Raw genomic sequence first — 22,714 nt, forward strand, 5'->3', positions numbered from 1 at the left:
TCTACACTATAGTGATGAAATCTTTCCCATAGTCCCCTGTTGTGTCTACAGGTGCTCTTGGCTGCCCTGGTTCTGCGTTAGTATCACGCTCTCCGGCGTTCTGTCAGCTTTTGACCGACACCACTGAATCATTTTTATCTGACTGTGTTAACAGTTTTGGTAATTCTTCAAAACCATATCGAAATATAATTTGTTTGATAACTTAGCATCAAATGAAGTAAGAGTCCAGAGTTTGACATTTTGAATGAAAAAAGATGGAAGTTCATGCTCAATCCTGGTTACCTGAGTTATATCGTCAAAGTATCCTATGCGACATATTTTACAGTACCTTTAATGATAAATGTAATTTTAAAAACTTGTTGCTTGTGGCTGACTCTGCATGTCCTCATATGACGTAACAGACATTTGGGGCATGAAGGAGCCCGCACTGGGTCTCTAAAGGCTGTGGTGTCTGGGCGTGAGCCACGGCCTGCCCTGCACGCTTCTCTGCCTTCCTGTCCGGCATCCCTGCTGTGCAGCCTCCGTGCCCGCTCCCAGGCAGGCTCCAGCTTGGCTGTGGGAAAGCAGCGGGTCAGGCCTTTCTTCTGCCGAGTGATTGGCTTCGCGAAGTGAATTGACTCCTGCTGCCAGTGAACCTCACCTGACTTTGCTGTTTCCCTTCACCCAGGGGTGGATCAGGCTTTGCCTCCAGAGCGCCGGGCTCCTGTCACTCCTGCCTCTTCCTCTCGCTATCACCGCCGACGGTCCTCAGGGTCACGAGATGAGCGCTACCGGTCGGGTAAGGCGCCAGATGTGGGTGGGAAGCCACTGACGCTGGTCTGTGACGTGGTACTGGTGGAGTGGATGAGTGGGTGCACATCTGCGGAAGCTGTGTGATCACAGTGCAGTGAATTTGGATGTCTTGGTGGTGGTGTGATTGACAGATGACACCTTACCTCAGACAGAAATACACCCTCTAGAGTACAGGAAAATTCAGTAAATCCGTGACTTTTTAAAATATTTTTAAAGATAGTGATGTCCATTATTTAGAATTTCACAGTAATTTAAACAGTACAAGTCTCTTTTTTTTAACATTTTTTATTGATTTATAATCATTTTACAATGTTGTGTCAAATTCCAGTGTTCAGCACAATTTTTCAGTCATTCATGGACATATACACACTCATTGTCACATTTTTTTCTCTGTGATTTATCATAACATTTTGTGTATATTTCCCTGTGCTATACAGTGTAATCTTGTTTATCTATTCTACAATTTTGAAATAAGTCTCTTATAAGCAAAATTTTGCTCATTTTTTAGGTGTCACTTGAAAAGTTTGGATTTACTTTGTATAAACTTGGTTGCTAGTAATTTTTCCCTTTCTTTTAATCTCAGTGATTTCTGGTTTTAAAGTGCAATTTTCAAAAAAGAAATAAAATCCTTAATATTTTGTATGTTCTCTGTTTATTTCCTTTGCGTTTTATGATGTGAGTAAGAATGCTGTCTTGCTGTTCCGCTTTATTGCAGTCATCACCTGGCTTAAATTTCTTTCACTAATTTGGCATCAGAAAACTTGTATTGTGTTACTGCTGTCTGAGGTATTTTTTTTCCCAGCATCTAGATTAAAGTTGCTTTTTTCTGCCCCCCTACTACAATCTTTAAGAGAAGATCGCGGTAAATGTTGCTGGCATGCAGCAGTTCAGGGCATGTGTGGATTGCGGACGATGACAATCCAAAGCATAGCATTTCTGTGTCACTTCACATTTTGCAAAGCACTTGCAAGGACCTTATCTCACGTAGTTTTTATAACAGAAAGGTGAGGTGCTTCTGACAGTTTCATGTTGCAGAAGAGGAAGCTGAGGCTACAGGAGGTGAAATGGCTCAGTCAGCTCTCACCAGGGCTGGATGGGTCAGCCCTTTAAACCTCTCAGTACCGTGTTTTGTGGATCTTTCCATTAATGGATGCTTCCAAGATACACCACCACGGTCTCCACCAAGGAGGTGTGTGCCTGACTTCATGGCCCTGCTCTCCTTTCTGGGAGGGAAGAAGGGGCAAGACAGATGTCCATGGCGTCGGGAATCTTTATCTGCTGAAGCAAGAGAATGGACTCGAGACGCTAGGAAGAGGCCCAGAGCAGCCTCGCTGCTGCTCCTTCTACCTTCTTGGCCCTCCCAGGAGGCCTGGTGCCTGGGACAGCATGTGAGGGTGGAATGAAGGCAGGAGTTGGTTCCCAAATCCACCTTCCGTTTTCTTCAGAGGTATTTTAACACCTAGCACATTACAAGACCCCATCTTATTCAAATGTCTCGCAGGCCCCTTTCAAATCATTAGGAGAGTAGAGGCGCACACACATGCTGTAAACGTGCTGGGGAATGCTTCCATATCACACACACGTGCACACACTGGGACACACACAGGCAGCACACACGTAGACACAGTAGACACACACAGACATGTATGTAGACATGCATTTAGACACACAGGTAGATGCATGTTTACTGTCATCCGTATCTTCAGTTCTCACAGAAACTAGTCAGGTGTTTTTATTTCCGTGTTGTAAATGAGAAAATTGAAGTTCAGTGAAGTATGTGATTGTTAATGATAATTAACTCATCAAACAGGATGCAAATCTAGCTTTGTCTAGCTCTGTAATCTGACTTCTTACTTCATAGAAGATTATGTCTTGTATTCATTTCTGACCTGTAACTTTCAGTGTTAATTTTTAATTAGATGTAAATTAAATCATGGTACCATCTGTTTTCTACGTTAGATATCTTTCCTGACAATGAGGGTAGGGGACGATAGGCCCTTCTAGTCTGTGTGATCCTTGGTAAGGTGTGCTGTCTTCTCCAAATCCTCCTCGTCCTTTTAGGAAATAGGTCAGACAGGTGTTTTTCTTTCCGAGTACAAACCTTGAGAGAGGCCGCCAGCGTGCAGGCGGAGGTGGAGCTCTCTGTGCCCAGGCACGGATCCCCTTGCCTGTGCCGCCCCTTCGTGGGCGGAGGAGACGTGGGCAGAGGCACTGAGTCGGGTGGCTGTGGAGCAGAGTGGAGGGTGACTTCAGGGGACTGACCATCACCGGTCAGCAGAGACACGGCCAGCACAGCCCTCTGAGCAGGGGACTGGACCTGTCGTGTCTGGCCCACCTCAGGCCCTACGTTGGAGTCACTTAGCTTCTCATGAGTGTCATTATCCCCCGATTTGTCTGTCAGTCACCTGTTATCTGTCTGTCATCTACCAGTCGTCTGTCTCTCTCCACTCTGTCTGTCCATCCACCTCCCGTCATTTGTCTGCCTTCATGTGTACTACCTACCATAAGAATGTCAGGCCCACAGAGACAAGGATCTTTGTTTTGTTCATTTGTGTATGCCAGGCATCTAAAATACTGCCCCGTTAATGGCTTTTGAATGAAAGGAGGCTGATGAGGGAGGAGGGCACATCTGGGGAAAAGCAAGAAATTAGGTAGGAGGGGCCAGATTTTAAGGTCTTTTATATGCTGTGCTTGGCATTTGGGCTTTATCCTGAAGATGATAGGGCACCATGTGGAGATTACTTTGGTAGCATTGAGGAGAATGGAGTAGAAATGGAGGAGTTGGAAGGACCTGAAAACCTGAGATCGATACATGTTTAGGAGCTGAGTCAGTGCCAGTGACTCTTGAGATGGTACAGAATAGCTCTAGGACATGAGGGCGGGGGTGTGGGAGAGGGGATTGGGGTGACTCCTGACGTCTAGCTTGTATCGCTCTGCAGACGATGGTCTCTGGGTCTGCCTCTGTTTAGAGAATTAAGGTTTCCGCCTGAAGGTTAAAGGTGGTGAAACTGGCCTCAGCTGTTCACTTACCGTACAGAGAATACTCTGAGAAATTGTGTAGACGTTCCTTGAAGTGTCATGTAAGATGTGAAAAATATTATTCTGTATATACTGTGGTAATTTTTTAAAATTTATGCTTCTTGACTTTGAATAAATGATGCCGGGTTAATTTACATAAGGAGCAAGCATATTCAGAAGATCCTTCATATGCTTGTGAAAGCTCGACTGGCTTCTCATTTTCTGAGCCGAATCAGAACACCGCCCCTCGTGTAGCCCGGCGGCCTCCCAGAAGGGGGGGTCTGTGGGACGTTGCTGGGGCTCATTCGGTACCTTGCTCACTGTGTTTACCTGCTGTTTCCTGTGTTTAAGATATTCTAGTCAGTTTTCTTCTTTTAGACATTTCACTGACGTACTGTTAAGTCGCTTTCTCTTAGTGTTGATGCTCGTGTGTCATTTTTTAAAATGTATTAAATCTTAAAAGCTTGTTTTGGTCTGTGCTGGTGTACGTGTTTCAGGATTTTCTGGGGTTTTTTTCTCCCAAGCCACCATGGAAGATTTAAGACATTCAAGAGAAGAACTTTTGTGGCCCTTGGGAGATTTGCTTTCTAAGATTCTTTGACCAGTGGAATTACGTAGTTGCTTCAGTGACCAAATTGTATCAGCCAAGAAGTGATTCTATTATCTTTCAGATAATTGACCTAATTAATAGTCTTGTCAACGATACAGCCTCAAATTTAATATCTCATGGCTATATGTTTTCATTTCATTTCTAAAACCCTGGCTTTACATTGTAATGACCTTGCACGAGAATTCTTCAGAGTAGTGTGCACCTCTCTTCCTTTTAAATAACTTAATTTGGAAACTTAAATTTGATTTGGAACGTGAATGAATAAATGAACAGGCATTTACTGAGTACCTCGAAAATGTCAAACTCTGTATTAGGCACTTTATTACTTTTACTTGATAAAGTCTAGTTTGAGCTTTAAAAAATTCTAACTATTTTTAACACCTTCTCCTCTCGAGCAAAAACCTTAGAAAAGAAAACGTTGAGACTCGTGTTGTTTCTATTCCAGCTAAGACTGACTATGACAAGAAAGACTATTAAAACTAAAATGCGACATATGATTTCCTGTGTTTTAAGTGATTGCTTTGTTTGGTTGAGGTTAGGAACAGTTTGAAAACCTACATCTCATACTTTGTGTTGTGCCTGGACAGGAGCACCTGCCTCTCAGCTCAGGCATCCTGGTCTCGCCTGTGCTCATCTCAGGGAGACTGTCTTCCCTGGGACAGTGAGCTCAAGAGAGTTGAGGGACCTGTGGGGGATTCAAGACCCTTTCTGGTATGTCTATGAGGTCAGACCATTTTCAGAGTAACACTCACACGTTACTTGCCTTTTTCATTCTCATTCGTTTGTGAATGAACAGTGGGTTCTTCCAGAGGCTGCCTGACACGTGATGATGTTATCATTCTGACAGCCAGTGGAATCTGTGATTGTGAAGTCTTGTGTTTAAAAAAGTTTTACAGTTTCCTTTCTAGTGCAGTAAATATCAGAGTATTAATCCCATAAGTGAAACTTGTGAAGGTTTTCAGCAGTTTTTGAGTTTAAGGTGTTCTTTGGGTCAAAGAGTTTGAGAACCATTCCTATGAGAATTGAAAAATGTAATTTTTTAAATAAAGAATTGAGAGAAAGTATGAACTAGAAACTTCACCTTCTGAACCCATCCTTGAAGCTGACTTTATGCTGGTGACAGTTTAAAGTCTGATTCATAGCAGTGATCAGTGTCTGAGAATAGGGCCTTGTATCCTAGTATTCATTCATTCAGCAAATGTGTGAATAGTTTTGTATACTGAGCACTCTGCTACGCACTACAGATGAGGCATAAGTACAGAAATCGCGTTTGCTTCCAGAGTTAGTTTACCCTGTGGAGCTCTTCCCTAGCTTCACAGTCAAGGAGCCACTCAGTCTTTTTGTCCTATTGTCATTCCTGCCCCATTTGGTTGTCTGTTGTCTGTCTTCAACCAGTTAGAGAGGAAGCTGCGAGAGACACAGTACCTTGTCTACCTGAGTCTGCAGCCTGAGGGCTCTACCTCACAAAGTGGGTATTAAACGTTAGTGGAGTTAGTGTAACAGGTTTATGTGTACAGGGTGCTTAAAACGGCGACTACCCCATAACTGATGCTTGGAAAGTGTTAGCTTAAATCATGACCTAACAACCAGTGGGTATACATAACTTCCCTTGATAGAACTTTGAAATGAATTATGAAGCTTAAACATGTGGCCTGTGAAGAAATATTTGAAGATCGAGGTCCATTCACTCTAAGAAACGAAAAATTCACAGCAATTTACATCCAGTGTTTGATTATTTATACAGATTCTAGGGTAATAACTGAATAGTTATAGTCTGCAAATGAATTCAAATGCCTTTTTCCTGAAGCTTTCAAACTAGCAGGTTTGCACTCACTTTCCTCCCTTCTCTGCCCGTCCACTGGCGACAGCTCCTGTTGGGAGGCAAACTGTCTCACAGGGCCAGAAGGAAAGTACAAGAGCTTGGGGCCTTCAGGGTGTCCCTGAGCAGTGGTGTGATTGAGCTCGCTCTTTGTTTCAGATGTCCACACAGAAGCTGTTCAGGCTGCGCTTGCTAAACACAAAGAGAGGAAGATGGCAGTGCCTATGCCTTCCAAACGCAGGTCCTTGGTGGTGCAGACCTCGATGGATGCCTACACACCCCCAGGTGAGCAGCAGGCCTGTCTGCTTCATGAAGTGACGTGACCAGCCTGCCTTAGAATTAAGCCACTGCCAGCAACAGCAGTCTTCTTAGCTTTCAAAATCGTGGTGCTGTAGTACAGATTTTGAGAACCAGAAGTCCAGAAACATAAATGCTCTGAATTAAATTTGGACAGAAAATTTACATCATTTATGTATATGTCTATATATATGTGTTTTAAACTTTTCTTTAGACTTAGAAATACGATACAGACTTTTAAAATCCTGTAAAATTTTATCTTATTTTTCACATAGCAAGAGAAGAGTTTGTACATCCGTTGTACTAACTGAAGTTGGACTTCTCTTCTGCTTAGACTGACTGATACATTCATATTCTCAAGTCTTAAAAATGTCAGTAAGTTGTAATGTTGTATTAATAAGCTGAATGAATTGGAAAGTGTAGACAGTTACCCAAATCTGGGGTAAACAATTTTCCCTGTAAAGTGCAGGTGGTTTTTTGAGGTGTCACAGCTGCTGGCTCTGCCACTGTGGTATAAGAGCGGCCATGGTAGCACGTCAGTTAAAGGCGTGGCAGTGTGCCAGTAAAACTTTATTCACAAAAACAGGCAGAGTGTTTGGTCCACAGACCTGCCAAACTCTGATCTAAATGATTGAAGGTAATATCTCATTTAGATTTCTGCTTTTTGTTTAATTTTGAATTTTATACAGCTACCTAAGATCTCTGCTTAACTCTGCCCAAATAATTATAACCTATATGATCTTCAAAACTGAAGTGAAGCCCACAGTTAAATTGTTCAGGTATCTATGAGAAATACGAAGGATTGAGCCTAATTAACTTGATGGGTTTTGTGTGTTATTCTGGTTCCAACATTGTTCATGTTGTTGTTGCCACTCTGTCTTTTCTGCAGACCTAAGTTACCTGGCACACCACTTTTGTTCACAAGAGAAACCTAAGGTGCAGTAAGAATAGTTGAATATATGACACTTCTTGGAGTCTTTTGAAGTTTAGACCTGAGTATTTGCGAGCCAGTGAGAGCAATAGAAGCACACACTTCAACTCGGAATGTGGTCAAGTATATTCAGCACTGCTTCAGACAACCCCTAAGTCTTCAACCTTACAAGCATTAAAAGGGAAAGGCCTGAGCTTTGTAAGACAGAACTTAAATAGTACAAAGCTTAGTTGTTTTGTTTTTTATTAGTACATAATACAACAAATGTTCTTCATCTCAAGAATATAATAATCTAATAAGAAAGAGAGTCCTTTTGCCAATTTCCTTACTCTCTTTCCTTTCTTTATACTGAGCCACAAAATGTAATTTGGACTGTTTTAAAATCAGCATAATTAATATGCTTAATCCTATTTGTTTAGTTTATGGTTATAATTTGCCAAAATTTATAATGTGAAAATTTTAATTTTGTATGTATTTTGTATAACAAGTAGAATGGACTTAACAAGGAAAACAAAGCCACTTAAAATATTCTAACCAAATCTTTGGAACTAAACAATATTCAGGGAGGTGGACATTCTTCTGAGCCACTTCCTATAGGAAGTGCTGCATCTAAAGTACAAGGTGCAATGTGTTTTTTCCGCACGTGTTCATCCTCAGCGATGTGACTGTGTCATGCATGATGAAAGACAAAACATTCAGGAGAACAAACTTTGTACAAATGTCTTTGCAAAATATAGAAGAACATTATTGGAAACGTTTTCAGTGAAACATCTGCATTTGACTATTTTCATGCACACCGTATAATACATTTTGTAAGCTGTCATTCGGGAGTCCTAGTGACAGTACCACACGGGGTAGGTTTGTACGGTCATAAATGCCAACACCATCATAAGCACTTTTACTCAGCCCATTTTGTGCTTAGCAGTGGTCTACATACTTGTGACTGTGCTTGCATGAACAAAATCTTGGCTTAGCTTCCTTTTCTCTCATTCTGTTTTCCTTGGTTGCTGATAACATTTGTTAGAACTCATCTCGTGTCCAGTTCTCTTCAGAGAATATTCCTGAAGTTTATATTCTCTTTATGAAGTGACTGGTTGCTGATTAGCATCATGGTTTCTGGGAAAGACACAATTAGGATTATTGCAGTGCTATTCTTTTATAGGGGAAACTTTGCTGTAGTTTTTCACATATAAAATAGAAGAATATGTCAGCACTTTTGCTTCCAGCCATAAAGAAATAACTGATAACCAGACTAACCCATACACCATAAATAACTATAAAACTGCACAAATCAGACGACTGTTTGTACACTGTGGACCTCATTCATGGAATCAAATGAAAATATGTCAAAGAACTAAATAAAAATGTAGTCTTAATACTTGAACTGAGCAGAGAAAGGAAAAAAAATTTTTTAACAATAGAAACTACAGAAATGAAAAAATATAATAAAAAAATGAAATTCTCTGGATTGATTCACTGGATCAGTTTAAAATCAAATTGGAGAAGTGGAATAAAAGAGTCTGTGAACTTGAAGAGTGATCAGAAGAAATTAATTAAACTGAAGAACAGGGAGACCAAAGATTAAAGAAAACTTAACAGAACCTCCAGCATCTGTGATATGTCAACATACTTGTAATTGGAATCCAAGAAGGAAAAGAGAGTGAGAAAAGGGAAGAAAAACTATTTACAGAAATAAGGGTCAAAAACTTCTCAGATTGATGTAAGACTCCACCTCACAAATACCAGTTTGGTGAATCCCATACAAATGAAGTACAGAAAGAACCATCCCTAAGTTCATAACAGTCCAAGTGCTGAAATCCGAAGATTAAGAGGAAACCTTGAAAGTAATCAAAGGAAAACAGACACGTTGCCTACAGGAGAACAATCGTATGAAGTATACATACTTATGTGAAGATACAGTAAAGGCTGGAAGATGATGGAAAGACATTTTAAAAGTGCTAAAAGGAAAAAACCAAAACTGTCCACTCATACTCAGTGAAGGTATCCTTCATGCATGAAGGTGAAACAGAGGCACAATGAGACGCCTGAGAGCTGGGAGGATGTGCTGCCCCCAGAACTGCAAACCAGATGCCATTCAGGCAATGGGAGGTCATGGCAGGTAAAAGCTGCATCTGTGGAAAGGAAGGAACACTGGAAGCAGTAAATAGCTGGGGAAACATAAAACACTCTGTTTTTCCCTTGTAATTTTCTTTATAACAACAACTGCACAGAAGACAAGGCCAGGCAAATGGAATTATACTGTTGTATAGTTACTATGTTTTTGAAGTAGGAAGCAGAATGTGGAAAGAAGGAAATGAATAGTGTTAGGTGTGATGTGAGTACAAGTGGGGAAAAAGTTTGTAATGTCAGATTTGAAGAGCAGTTACATTATTGACCCCATGTAGACTCATCAGAGATTCATATTCTTCGCCCTAGAACAACCATTACAAAAATGAAAAGAGGTAGAGATAAGACTTTAATAGAGGACATAAAATGAAATTCGTTAAAAAATGTTAAAAAAAAACAAAAGGAAGGAAAAATCAACAGAAAAAGATAAAAATCAGAGGAATGAATAGACAACAAGTAGCAAAATGTTAGGTTTAAAGCCACTCATCAGTGATTACAATAAATGTAAATGGACCAAATGCCCACATTAAAAGATAGAGTTTGTCAGACTGGATGAAAAAAACAGGAAGCTACAGCTGTATGTTGTCCACAAGAGACAAATTTAAGTATAAAAACAAGGATAGTTTTAAAAATTATGAAAAAATACGCACTGGAAACATCAAGCATAAGAAAGTGAACAAAGCTGTATTGGCATCAGACAAGGTAGACAACAAGACGCAGTACAAGATGCAAAGAGGACTGTTGCACAGTGGAAAGCGAGCAGTTCACCAGGAAGACATAACAATAAATACTCATATACCTAAAAATAGAGCGTTACAGTTTACAAAGCAGCAACTGGCACAATGAAGGGAAAATAGAAGAATCAGAGCTAATAGTTGGAGATTTAAAAATAGCCTTTTTTTGTGTGTTTCTTTTTCCAACTTTTTATTTTTAAAAATTTTAAGCCTTCAGAAAACTTGAAAGTAAAATTGACACAGGTATACTTTTCACCCAAATTAAACAATTATAACAATTTGGCCATATCTGTGCTCTTTTACACACACACACAAACACACACACTGTTGCAATCATCCTGACACTTCACATCTAAATACTTTGTCATCTGTCTCCTTAAAATGGACACTCTTACGTAACAACAGTACATCATACATAAAATTTTAAACACAAAATACCCTTCTTAAATAATCGTAAATTTACCAAAACAACACTATCAACCAACTTGATGCAGTTGATGCTCACAGAGTGTTACACCCAACTATTGCAACCGTACAGTCCTTTTGAATACCTTTCTTGGGGTATAATTTACATCTCATAAAACTTAGCACCTTGTAAGTGTGTAATTTAATGATTTTTAGTAAATAAATAGATTGTGCAGTCATTCCTGCAATGCAGTTTTAAAGCAGTTCCACACCCCCCAAAAGTTTCCTTGCGCCCATTTGCAGTTAATTCTCATCCTCTCACCCAGCACTAGGGGGCATTTGATCTGATTTACACGCCTCTGTGAATATTCTAGACGTTTTGTAAATGAATTCATAAAATAGGTCCTTCTGTATCTTCTTTAGCATGTTTTTGAGCATCCATTCTGTAGCATTGGTAGCTCCTTCCTTCTTCTTGTTGAATTATAACAGATACACCACGTTTTGTTTATCCGTTCACTAGTTGGTGGATATTTAGCTTGTTTCCAGTTTTTGGCTATTATGAATAATGCTGCTGTTAACATTTATGTGCGTATATTTGTGTATACATGTAATTTTATTTATCTTGGGCAGATTCCTAGGAGTGGAAGTAATGAGTCTTATGGTAAGTTTATGTTTAACCTGTAAGAAACTGCTCAGTTGTTTCCATAATGACTGCACCATTTTATATTCCCACCAGCAACGCATGAAGATTCCAGCGTGTCAGCGTCCTTGCCGGTACCTGGCGTTGCCCTTACTTTTTTAATAGCCATTCTAATGGATATGAAGTACTATTTCATGTGGTTCTTGTTTCCCTAATGACTGATGACAATTAGCATCTTTTCATCTGCTTATTAGCCACTTGCATATAGTCATTGGTGAAGTGTCTGTTCAAATTTTTGACCCATTTTTAAAACGAGTTGTCTGTCCTCTCACTGGTTAAGGGTTCTTTATGTAATCTGAATACAAGTGCTTTCTCAGATACACAGATTGCAAACTGTGGTTTGTCTTTTCTTAATGTTGTCTGTGATAGACAAAATTAAGGCCCCCTCCAAAGATATCCATGTCCTAATTCCTAGAATTTGTGAACATATCACCCTACATTGTAAAAAGGATTTGGCAGATAAGATTAAGTGAAGGGTCTTGAAATAGGGTGGTTATCCTGGATTAACCAGGTGGGTCCACTACAGTCAAAGAGGTCCTTATTCATACAGAGAAAGACAAGTACTATATGATTTTGCCTAATATGAAGAATCTAAAAAAAAAAAAACTCATGGGAAGAGGGATCAGATTTGTGGTTACCAGAGGCAGGAGGTGGTGGGAGGGGGAATTGGAGGAAGGTAGGCAGAAGGTAAAGATTTCCAGGTGTAAGTATGAGGGGTGTGATGTGCAGTGTGGCACCTGTAGCTAATGCTGCTGTCTGGTACATATGAAAGCTGTTAATAAAATCCAAGAGTTCTCACCATTTTATATGAGATGAGGGGTGCTAACTAAACTTACTGTGGTAATTATTTCATAATATACGTAAGTCAAGCTATTATGCTGTACATCTTAAACTCACAGTGGTGTAGGCCAAGTATATTTCAATAAAACTAGAGGGGAAAAAGATCCTTAGAGAGGGAAGAATGTCAGAGTCCAAAAAAAAAGAAAAGAAAAGAAAAGAAAAAGACGGTGAACCCAAGGTGGGAGCGATACACTAAGAACAGATGAAGGGCCGTGGGCCAGGGATGCAGGTGACGCAGGCGGCCTTGAGTAGGCAGTTCTCCCTAAAGCCTCCGGGAAGAATGTGTCCCTGCCGACACTTTGATCTTAGACTTCTGGCTTCTGGAACTGTAAGGTAATAAATACATGCGCTATTGTAAGCCACCGAGTTTGTGGTGACTTGTTCTGTTATCCCCTAGGAAAATAATTGCATCTTTTGAAGCTTAAGGGTCTTTTATTTTGATGAAGTTCAGTTCATCAGTTATTTTATGGATTGTGCTAGGGGAAGTTTTAGACGTTTCATAGTTCTTTCAGTTAGGTCTCTCTGATCCACTTTGAATTAATTTTTGTTTGTGAGGGTAGGTAAGGGTCTGTGTTTTTTTGTTTGCTTGGTTTGGTTTTCGGTAAGTGAACAGCTAGTTGACCAGCAACATTTGTTGAAAAGATAATCTTTTTCTCACTGAATTATCTTGGGACCTTGGTCAAAAATAAACTGACCACGACTGCAAATGTAGAACTTTATTTCTGGGTTCAGTTCTGTCCCATTGATACACATGCTTGTTTATGTTTTGGTATCACTATCTTGAGTACTGTAACTTTATGGTAAGTTTTAATTTCAGGTAGTGAAGTTCTCCGTCTTTCTCAAAATTATGTTGGCTCTTCTCGGTCCTTTGCATTTCCAAATAAATTTTAGAATAAGCTTTCAATTTCCTAAAACACAAAGTCTCCCAGGATTTCACTAGGTACTGTCTTTGTGTTTTTGGTTAGATATGTTGCTAAGTGTTTCATTCTTTCAGATACTGTTGGGGCTGGAATTGTTTTCTTATTTTTATTCCCTTATTGTTCAGTGCTGGTATCTGTACAGAGATATTCTGTTTCTTTGTTTGGTGGTCCTGTGAATTTAAGAAGTCAGATGTATAACCAATAACCATGCAGCTCTTTTCACCTGACGTAGTGACAGCTCATGCTGACTGGTTGGATGGCTGGGTTTTGACTTCTGGCCACTAGATCAAAATGTGCTTTTTCTCTGGGAGATGGGAATAATTTGCAATCTGTCCAGCCAGAAAAGGGAGTGTGTGTTTGAGGGTGTTGACGTGTGTCTGCTTTGATAAGTGACGCCTTGGTGTTCTCACTGTGTGTGCTTGTCCCACTGCAGAGGTTCACCTTGTCCCACCGTCCCTAAGTCTTCTCAGTGGAGGCAGCCCCCATTAAGGAACTTTCTTGGGAGCTCCACAGAGCTTTTCATTACAGCCCACCTCTGTCTTTAAAGAGGACTGGAAAATTCGCTGGGCATGTTGATGACTCTGGCAATGTAAAGGCAGTTCTGGAGACTGAGGAGTCCAAGATCAAGGTGTTGGCATTCGGTGTCTGGTGAGAGCTCTCTTCCTGGTGGTTGGCCATATTCTCACTGAGTCTTTACATGGCAGAAGGGCTAGCTCATCTAGTAATTCAGTAATTTTTCAGTGTGTTCCATCTGTGAATAACGATGGTTTTACCACTTCCTTTCCAATCCGGATGCTTTTAATTTTTTCTTTCTTCTGTATTTTTCTGGCCAGAACCTGCTGGATAACGTTGAACAGAAGTAGCAAGAGGGGGCTTCTTGCCTTATTCTTACCTGAGGGGAAATGTGTGTAGTCATTTCCCTTTACGTGCAGTGTCAACTGCGGGTCCTCACGATGCCTTTCACGGGGCTGACGACGTTCCCTTCTGTTCCTGCCTTGTTAAGAGGCTTTATCACGAGTGCGTGTTAAGTTTTAGGAAATATTCTTTCTGTGACTTAAGCGTAACTTACCGTTTTCCTCTCTTTATTCTACTAACATGGTATATGGCATTAATTCACTTTTGAGTGTCAAATCAACCTTAATTCACTCTCATATGTATAATCCTGGTCACCACTTGGTCACGGTGTCCTGTACATTTTATATGTTGCTCAGTTCTGTTTGCTAGTATTTTTGAGAATTTTTGTGTCTGTATCATGAGTGATACTGTTCCGTAGTTTTCTTATGAAAAGAAGGGGTGATGAATGAAAGACTGATTCGTAAGGGAACGTGAGGAAACTTTGGGGGTGGTGGTGATGTGAAGTGTGGATACGTGGTTATGTACATTTCTCAAGAGTCTTAAATCTGAGGAGTTGAATAGATATTTTTCCAAAGAAGATTCACAAGTGACCAGTAATCACATGAAGAAATACATAAGATCACTGATCACTAGGGAAATGCAGATCAGCACTGCAGTGAGATATAGCTTCACACCCACGAGTACGGTGATGATCAAAACACCAGAAAATTACAAGCGTTGGTAAGTACATAAAGAAACTGGAACCCTTGTGCACTGTTGGTAGAAATGAGAGATGGTGCAGCCTCTGTGGAAACAATATGGCAGTTCTTCAAAAAATTAAAAATAAATTTACCATATGATCCAGTAATTCCACTTCTGAGTACATACTCAAAAGAATTTAAAGGAGGATCTTGAAGAGATACTTATATACCTATGTTCACAGCAGCATTATTCACAACAGCTAAAACATGGAAACAACCCAAGTGTCCACGGCAGATGAATGAATGTCAGAATGTGGTCTGTACACACCATGGAATATTATTCAGCCTTAAGGAGGAAGGAAGTTCTGACACATGCTACCAATGAATGAACCTGAGAACATTATGCCAAGTGAAATAAGCCAGTCACAGAAAGACAAATAGTGTGGGATTCCACTTGCATGAGGTGCTTAGAGTCGTCAACGTTGCATAGTAAGTAGAAGGTTGCTTGTCATGGGTGGGGGAGGTGGCACTGGAAAGTCACTGTTTAATTGTTAAATGTTTCAGTTTTGCAAGATGAAATGAGTTAACGTGGATGGATGGTGATGAAATGAGTTATGGGGAGGTTGTACAGCAGTGTGAATGTATTTAATACCAATGAACTGTATACTTAAAAATGGTAAAAATTTATGTTAAATGTATTTTACCACAATTATTTAAAAAATTGAAAAAAGTCTTAGGTTGAATACAAAAAGTATACATTTTCTTCTTATGTAAATTATAATTCTAAGTTATTGTAAAAAGCAGGGCAAGGGGAGAGAATTGGTTACTCTCCTAATGTTGTTGTTGCCCCTCTAACAGATTTCTCACAAATAAACTTTAAAAAGTTCTGGGCGGCATAGGCCACATCACTGTGATAACAAAATACTGGTTTAAGTATCCTTTACAAACATTGTTGTGTTAAAGAAAAAGTTGTGTGTCTTGATTTAAGACAAATTACCATCTCTCTTATTCTCATTAAGTGTTCTAGACCGACTCCCATCGGTTCTTCCTCCTGGCATCTCACGTAACTCACCTATATGTAGGGTCCTGAGTGTTATTCTTACACTGAAGTTTAAAAAACAAGTACACCAGTAATTTAGTCTCGAAAACCTTCTAGGTGAGAAGTTATCAAATGAATACTACCTCCATTAATTTTAATGAAAAAAGTGACATATTTTTCTCAATCCAAAATATACAGTTTTCATAGATAGCAAAATCAAATAAATAATGAAAATTTTGTGTAGGAAATGAAAGTAAAAATGAATGCATTTAGTTTGATCACAGAGTGTAGTCTGTGTAATGGAATGAGTTACTGTCCTTCCCAAAGGATGAGGCAAAGACTTTTTAAGGTGCACAGAAAACATTTGGTTTCTCCCCAAACTCTTGAGTGGAGAAAATTGGTGAGTATGTCTTTGTCCAAGAGTGTAAAAACTTTTTATAGAATATTTAAGACGTTTTGGATGAAGACTTGAGTATACTAAAAAAATCTTTTGTCGTCTGAAAAGCAGTGTAAGTTTTCAGGTGTGTTCGGAGCAGAAGCTGTTGACCAGTTGGAGTGTGAGGTGGGCCTGCGTTTGGGCGTTTGGAGAGGGCCTGGCCCGGGCATGCTTCTCTCCGCGACGCACAGCAGATCACTTCTCCTTCGACAGACACCTCCTCCGGCTCGGAAGACGAAGGCTCAGTGCAGGGTGACTCCCAGGGCACCCCCACCTCCAGCCAGGGCAGCATCAACATGGAGCACTGGATCAGCCAGGCCATCCACGGCTCCACCACCTCCACCACCTCGTCGTCCTCCACCCAGAGCGGGGGCAGCGGCGCCGCCCACAGGCTGGCTGACGTCATGGCCCAGACGCACATAGGTGAGTGCCCTGCGGGGCTCCTTGTCCGCAGTCTTCTCATCCTTTTAGGTCTGGGCGCTACGGGGCAGCTGGGCCCTTTCTCTGGGATTTCCCTGTCTGTGCATCATGGCCGTGGAATCGCCCGAAGGCAGCTCAGCCCCGCTCACTCTCCTGGGCTGCTTTGCTGCCTTCGGGCGGTTTTCTGTTGTGTGAAACCCTTGGTTTTACCACTTTTTGGGCCCAGACGTGCTACCACTGTAATTTCAGGAGTTTTCTGCTAGTAGAAGAATGCATTCTTGTTCACTAGGGAAACTTGCAGCCGTATCTGGTTGTATGTTTTCTTAGACTCACCTATGCTAAAATACGCTCTTAAGTGAAAATTTAATTGTGCTGGTAAACAAGGTGGGGGACTTCAGAGTGAGCCTGCCCTCACTGTGGGGGTCACTGAGGAAGGGGAAGCTTTCATCACTGCTGCCTGTGCGGTCTTCTGCTGTGGGTGTGGGGATTTCTGGGGCTGTTCATGCTACTTCGTGTGTGACGTCCCTGATGAGTGAGATCCTCTGTATTGAAAAAGCAGAGTTAGCATTGGCACCACGTTTGGAAATAGTGTGAAAGTGAGACTAGGTAAGAAACACTAGAGGAGAGGCCTGTTGGATGGCAGTGGGCCTTGTGAGATGGGGTGAGTACCGCCCAGGGTTCTCTGCCTCTGCTTGAGGCCTGCAGCTCAGTGTGCCACGCTCATCAGGTGTGCAGTCCACATCTGTTGTGGCCCATTTCCAGCTGTGGATTAAGATTTTTAAATATTTCAATAATAAAAATAGTCATAAATTACTTGCTTTGAATGTGGTGCCAAGATGGTTCAGTATGCTCTCTATTCAAACGGCGTGGACTAGGGTCAGTGGTTGATAACTGAGCACAGGACAGGGGCACACTGTCCTCTCACATCTGAATTCATATCCGAAAAATCCACTGTAGAAAACGGGTAAGTGAGATGAATGTGTTAAATACTTTGTGAACGTCTCAGACTCACAGAGTACTTACTTCTAGATTATTGGCTACTTGACAGAGTCAGGAATTCCAGACCGACTTCTTAGGACTTGGCCTCAACAGCACTCGCTCAGAATGAAGTTGAGGTTTTTCAGAATCACCGAGGAGACCGGTTGTCCACCTGCAGGACACGGGCAGCCGGTCAGGAGAGCTGGGTCTGGTCCCTGCTCGCACGCTAACGGCTGTTGGCTTCTTCGGAAGTCACTTCTTCCTGCCTTGGTTTTCTGGTGGAAAGAGAAGGTGATTTTTTCCTTTGTACCTCTCCATTATGAGTAAAAAGAAGAAGATTCTTCACAGTTCTTAAAGTACCACTCACGTGCAAAGTGGTACTATTAAATTTCAACTTAAAATGCTTTCGGTACCAGGCACTGGTTAATGTGCACTGAGAACTTCTGCTTGAAATCACAGTAAGAATCTTACTATGTACATAATAAAAACAGAAATGTGTGACCATTAAACGTTTTTAGGTACTAAAATTTCTTCCTGTGTGTGTTTTGGAGCCTGAGTCAGTTAACTTTTAAGGAAATATGAGAATCTTACCAAGAGAAACACATAATTTTAAGCAAATTACTCTCTGCCTTTGGATCCCCTTTTGTGAATTTACACGTGGAATACTGGAGGAAATTATAGCACAGAGAATTAAATTTATCCAGACCAAAAGGCTGCCTTGCTCGTGTGCGTGAAGTCTCAGAGTAACCTCAATATAGCTTCTGAGTGTATGACAGTTCAGTAATTTCTAATTTGGCACAAACATAAGTTCCTAGAATATCTGGAAATTTTCTATAAATGTGAAAGAAATTTTGAAAGAAAGCAGTGGCAAACTAATAAAGGAAGGAAAGGAGAATTAAAATACGTTACTCCTGTGGCAAAGCAGAAGAAGTACAAAGTCAGAACTGGCAATAATCCAACCTTTGGTCGCGGTCATTGAGAGCGTACACGTGAGGGAGTGTGTGTGTGTGTGTGTGTGAAGAGGTTCAGGGTCAGTAAACCACCGCCTGTGGGTCTGGTCCCTCGAGGTGAGGTACTTGGGAAGAGTCTGTAGACACTTCTTCCCAGTGAGGGAGGAAGACAAGCGGGTAAAGACCACGATGCGTCTGCCACTCGGGGCTGTTCTCTGCCGTTGCTGTGGGGTCTTCGTGACGACACGGCCGGGCATCTCCATGCGCACCTCCAGCCAGGCTGGTTGCCGGGCCACGCGGCCCTTGCCGGGCGGTCTTTCTGTCTCTGGCTCTGCGTGATGTTTTTCACACCAAAGACGTTGACGACGATGGCTCAAGACGTTCCTCCCTGAGATGCCGAGGCCTGAAACCGCGGATTTGTCTGCAAGACGGCGGCTCCCTGCAGCTCAGACAGGACTGCCCTCGCTCATCCAAGGCCCTTGCCCCACAGCGAGAACCAGAAAGTGTTTACTCAGAACCTCTGTGCATGGCACGTTCTTCAGACAATTTGAAAAGAAAGGATTAATACCTCTAAAATATTTTATCATTATCAAAAGTTGAGGAGCACAATTGAGAATAACCAGGAGAATTATAGCAATACTTTGAAACTTCAGGAGGCATATTTGTAGCAGGCATGAGAGTAAAATATTATAGGAATTAGCTACATAAAAGTGGAGAAGTTGCAGCAAAACTCTTAATACATTTCGAGACTGAGAAATAAGAACAAATCAGAATAGATAACCTACATTCAGGATCAAAGTGTGTATATTCAGAAAATTAAAGAGACTTCTGCGTGAGCTGTTCTTGTTTTGTGGTTACAGATGTGTTGGTAAGGTCTCTGTCATCCTTTGTCACTGACACATCTGAGACGTCATAGGGTTTCATCTGCATGTGTTGGGGGTTTATTGTCATTAACCAGATATTTGTAGAAGTAACTGCCGTTCCCAGAATATTACAGAACTTATCGGCGTGAATGCTGCTTTTGGTGTGTGCTGTTTGCATCAGCAGGGACATTCTCCTCAGGTCGCTTGCATCCAATCCTGCTGGGCTGATGGATGTGCGCCCGTGCCTGACGCGTGATCGTCATGGAGCCTGGCAGTTGCGCCTGAGTCTGGATTCCAGTTTTCCAGGGAATTTGTTCAGAGGACTTGAATAGCTACCACTGTGATAGATTTCCCTAACTTATTTATCTGTAATCATCCAGAGCACCAGAGAATTCTTTTATAAACTCTCTTCCAGTACTTTTCACACATTTACAGTCTTAAAGGATTAAATACACATCGAGGATGGTGATATTATATCAGCAAGGCCTGCACACTTGGGGCTGGGGTCTCCATGCCACACCCTCTCCCCTCCCCTCCCAGCCGGGCGTCCCTGCAGCTAGAGCTTCATAATTCTTAAGGCAGGTGGGTGAATTTCTTCAGTGAAGGCCAGAGAATATTTTAGGCTTTGTAGCTCTGCTTTCTAGCCAAGAGCAGCTGTAGACAGTGAGCAGGGGGCTTGGCTGTGCACCCGCAGAACTGTATCAAAGCAGGTAGCAGGCCACCCCAGGATCCACAGTTTGCCGTCTCATTTTCTAGAGACTGTGAAGCCACACTGCTGAGAAAGTAAGTGGGAAAAAGTGCATTTGACAACACGTGGCCGACTGGAGACTTGTCCGTGAATTCCTCCTGCGCGTTTCTTCGGGCTCCTTGGGTGATTTCAGTACTCGGAGGAGCCTGGCTTTCTCATCGGCCGGCGTGACTGGGAATGTCTGGTTAGGTCTCTGTCTGGCTCGGAACCCTGCCTCGTCTTGGTCGGTTGGTAGGACAGCCGAGGGCTGCACGGGTACACTCGGCTGAAGCTGAATGAACGCCCGTGGGTCTTTCCCGTCCGCTCGTCAGACGTCTCTGACCACCGATCCTTGTCTGACTCCGATGTTTCCGCGTCTCTCTCCATTCATGTTGTGCTGCTTTCTTCTGCAGAGAAGAAAGCTCCTTTTCCAGGGGTCACCTTCTCATCCTCATCCTGGGTCCCAGCTCCTCCCGCATCTGCCAGCTCACCTCTTTTCTCTTCTGTGTCTTCATTCCCCCATTGGTGAACCGGAGCTTTGGATCGCCTGCCTGCCCCACAGCCTGGTCCCCCGCCCCCAGTCCTGCCTCTCCTTCTGGTGGCTCCTCCCCCCACCGTCTCTGCTTGCTGGTCTCATCCACGCCCACAGGTTTCAGGGCTGCCTGCTCTTTCAGGACTTCCAGGTCTGCCCTGTTTTCACCAGTCCACACTTCAGACTGCTTCTTGCCCCTGCACGTCAGCCCCCCATACCCTGAGGTCAGCTCATCTGATGAGGAGCCCTCAGCCATCCTTGGCTTTTGCTCCCACCTACCAGCCATGTCCCTGTTCTGGGCGTGTGGCTGCCACGTGTCTTGCAAGCCTTCTTCCCCTCCATCACTGCTCCTGGGTCCAGGCACTTCACCTCCCACCTGGACTGCTGCAGCCCCTTCCAGCCTCGTATCTGTCCCTTTCACGATGTCCTGTACCTTCTTGCTATTAGAGGACAGATCTGCTCCTCTTTTCCCAAAAACTGCTTTGAAATTTTTGCTGCTCAAAACTGATTTTGCTAATTGGGATTTCATACTTAGAATCAAAGTAATGATTTCTGCACCCTCAAGTACCTTGACATTGGGTATGGTGTGTGTCCCGTGCTGCAGGAGACTTTGTTGGGCTGCAGCACCTTGGTGCACACAACAGAGAGACGCCTGTTCAGTCCTTCTCTTTCCCAGTGTTCAAGTGCACTTGACTCAGAAAGTAGCGACACAGTCCTTCACGCTTTATGCTGTGAGTTTCACAGATTCTTTCCTGGAACTCGGGAGAGGAAAGGGTCCCCACACTGCAGGGTGTCAGGGCGCGGTGTCACTTGTGCCCTCGGCCATGGTGAGAAGTTAGCGGCGGCATTCTTGTGCCTTCAGAAGGTGGAGGTGATGCCCAGGGCACCTGGCCAGTGAGCGGTCAGCAGGAAGCATACACAGACCTGCCCGATGGAGGACTCCTTCCTGCTTGAGACACTCCAGTTTCACTCCCTCCTTGGCGCCTTTGGTCAGCCTTGGCCCTGCTTGTTAAAAACAGAGATCATTTCAGACCAAAGGGCAGTTAGACTTTGCATAAGCAATAAAAACTTCAGTGTCCCTGTCACAGTCCCGCTGAGTCTGGTCTGTGCAGGCCTGTGAAGATTAAAGCCCTTCGTCATGAACTGGAGTTTGTGGACATGAAAACCAGGATGCTGTTGTCTGCAGCTGGAGGTTCCTATTCTGATACTGAACGTCCGAAGATTGTCTGATGGTCACCATCCACCTTTATGGGATTTTTGTGGCATAAATGTGGGAGGGAGGCAGTTCCAGGTCTGAGACCCGTGTAATCCTGCTCAAGTCAACCTCTCAGAGCTTCGGCCGGAGAGACGTTTGAACGTAGAGCCAGCCAGCCCGCCTGACCATCTCCAGGTTTGGTCTGCACACGATTGCCGGCAAACCTGAAGAGCAGCTGTGAGTCGCCATTAGCAGCGCTGCACACTCCCACTCCCACTCTCGCAGGTGACGGGCTGTGCGACTCTCTCCCCGAGTGATTACAGACGCTTTCAAGATAGACCCTCACTCCAGCATCGTCGCACGTCACTCCTGGGGGAGACTCCAGCAGCGCTTCCCTCTTGGAGCCACGAGAGGAGGCGGTCCTGGTGACGCCGAGGCGGAGGCCCGCTCGTCTGGCGAGCTGCGCGTGGGAGGTGGGCTGGGTGGGCCTGAGCGGTCTTGCTCTGCGAGGCTCCTCCCTCCCTCAGCGTTGTGTCACCTCCCCGTTTTCACTGAGGAGCCCAGTTTGCCGCTGCTGCGTGGAGGGCGCAGCCCCATCGTCGAGGAAGCTCGGCGGGCAGGTGGTCTTAGGGCCTGTGTCACTTCCGGCTCAGACAGTGGAGGTAGGGTTGACTGGGAGCCTTGGGTGGGCCCTTGCTGGCGTGTGGAAGGCTGGGTTCCCGCCAGCACGTCCCTCCTCAGCCACCGTCAGCCCACCATAAGCACGTTGCTTTCTTCACGTGAAAACCAGATTTCCTGTTTGCCTTCTCTCCACTGAAGTCATCTGGGGACTAATAATAACAGGCT

The 22,714-nt window shown here is 43.1% G+C and overlaps 1 protein-coding gene across 10 annotated transcripts in view; it reads left to right on the forward strand.

Moving 5' to 3' along the window:
- Nucleotides 1-22,714, forward strand: part of DIP2C (disco interacting protein 2 homolog C) — a 246,481-nt gene that overhangs the window by 134,937 nt on the left and 88,830 nt on the right. For 6 of the 10 annotated variants that reach the window (XM_072955125.1, XM_072955128.1, XM_072955131.1 and 3 more), the window contains 3 exons: nucleotides 668-778; nucleotides 6,399-6,524; nucleotides 16,417-16,626. In XM_072955125.1, the coding sequence (XP_072811226.1) occupies nucleotides 668-778; nucleotides 6,399-6,524; nucleotides 16,417-16,626 (447 nt within the window). Of the gene's footprint in view, nucleotides 1-667; nucleotides 779-6,398; nucleotides 6,525-15,082; nucleotides 15,218-16,416; nucleotides 16,627-22,714 lie in introns of those variants that run through there. The other 4 variants (XM_072955127.1, XM_072955129.1, XM_072955134.1 and 1 more) reach the window with 2 other exon arrangements.

Source organism: Vicugna pacos, chromosome 35 (genome assembly GCF_048564905.1).
Source record: "Vicugna pacos chromosome 35, VicPac4, whole genome shotgun sequence".
Lineage (NCBI taxonomy): Eukaryota > Metazoa > Chordata > Mammalia > Artiodactyla > Camelidae > Vicugna > Vicugna pacos.